The sequence below is a fragment of the Plasmodium cynomolgi genome, chromosome 7 (genome assembly GCF_000321355.1).
Source record: "Plasmodium cynomolgi strain B DNA, chromosome 7, whole genome shotgun sequence".
Taxonomy (NCBI): domain Eukaryota; phylum Apicomplexa; class Aconoidasida; order Haemosporida; family Plasmodiidae; genus Plasmodium; species Plasmodium cynomolgi.
Genome location: NC_020400.1, coordinates 1,457,812 through 1,459,284, shown reverse-complemented (window position 1 = coordinate 1,459,284; position 1,473 = coordinate 1,457,812). Strand labels below are relative to the sequence as shown.

The following is a 1,473-nucleotide window of genomic DNA, read 5'->3' as shown; positions in this document are numbered from 1 at the left end:
GAAAGAAAAAAATTCCGTTTTAAAATGTTGCACCGTTTTTTTTTCTTTCTTTCCTTCCTTCCTTCTTTATTTATTTATTTTATTTTTTTTTTTTTTTATTTATTTTTTTTTTTTTCCTAAGTTTGTATTTTAAGAAACGTACCTTATTATGTATCACAAGGGATTCTCCTCAAAACGATCTATGCCTAAAATTAATGATGGGATAAAGAAGTTACCCTTCGACGTATTCGCACTGTGTGTACATTTTCCCTCAAAATGTATTCAATTTCACGCCAGCTGCTATAGAATCTTCACTGGTGCGGTTACTCCGCAGAGTGTGCTCAGCCGAGGTAGATGCTATCTCGGTGCATTCGCTCGTAGGCGCTCATCTTGGTCTACCACCGCCAATGGCGCCTCCAAATTGCAGACCATTTTGCAAACAATTGTTAAAGGAGATGTTTTCACGCGGTTATCAAGAAAGAATGGTTCAAATGGGGTCAAAAAAACATTCAAAATGTAATGCAAAATATAACTCAAAATGTAATTCAAAATATAACTCAAAATGTAATTCAAAATATAACTCAAAAACTAATTCAAAATATAACTCAAAATGAAAGAAAGACAATTGACGAAACGGAGGCACCTCCCCTTTCACGCGCGTACAACACGTGCTGCGAGCGCGCCGAAATTAAAGGTGCCACTAAAAAGGGGGGCCAAATCTGGGGAAGCACTGCGTCATGAGCAGCTCGGCACCTCGGTAGGCTTTGCCCAAGGATTATAGCCAACACCATCGCTACCCCCTTTTGTCCAGGTTCAAATCACATCCAATACATGCCCATGTATTTACCGCTCCTAAATGAATGCTGCAACTTTTTGGTCCACTTTCTTTCCATACGCCGAGTAAAATCGGCCCATGACCTCCGCTTAAGTTTTAGGTACCTCTGAAATTCCCATCTGGCACATATAGGCTCATCAGTAGCAAAATCCTTGATGTTTTTTATTTCAAAATTTTCTCTTTTCATTAACATTTTTATCATTTTATCGTGAACGTATCTAAATTTCTCCGTTTCGTACTCCCAGGGGACATTGTAATAGTCAGCCAATCTTCTGCATGTTTCTCGCATGCCTTCCACCATGAGAATATATTTTTTCTTCTCATGGTCGTGGACATAATTCCACACAAAAATCATGGTCTTAGTATCTACAGGCCCTTTTAATTTATCAATCCTTTCGCTCAATTCTTCATCAGTCATATCTTGCGAGTTGTAATTTCTAAAAAGCATCACATTTTTAATCCACCTTTTTTTATCCCTTTCAGTCAACAGATTTGTGTACTTTTTCGAGAAACATCTTTCCATATCTTTATATATTTTTTGAATTGCTGGTGACAAATCTGTATCTCTGCTACTACCTTTTTTTGGGTGAAAGGCCAATTCTCCGTCCTCCGTTAAATGGGGTCTTCTGAATCCCTTCACATGAGATGGAATGCGTCCA

The 1,473-nt window shown here is 38.1% G+C and overlaps 1 protein-coding gene across 1 annotated transcript in view; it reads right to left on the bottom strand.

The window, feature by feature from the left end:
- Positions 1-797: 797 nt before the first annotated feature.
- Positions 798-1,473, bottom strand: part of PCYB_074340 (phist protein) — a gene marked incomplete at both ends in the record, with an annotated part of 1,184 nt that continues 508 nt past the window's right edge. The window contains one exon of the mRNA XM_004221832.1: positions 798-1,448. Coding sequence (XP_004221880.1) covers positions 798-1,448 — 651 coding nt within the window. The remainder of the gene's footprint in view (positions 1,449-1,473) is intronic.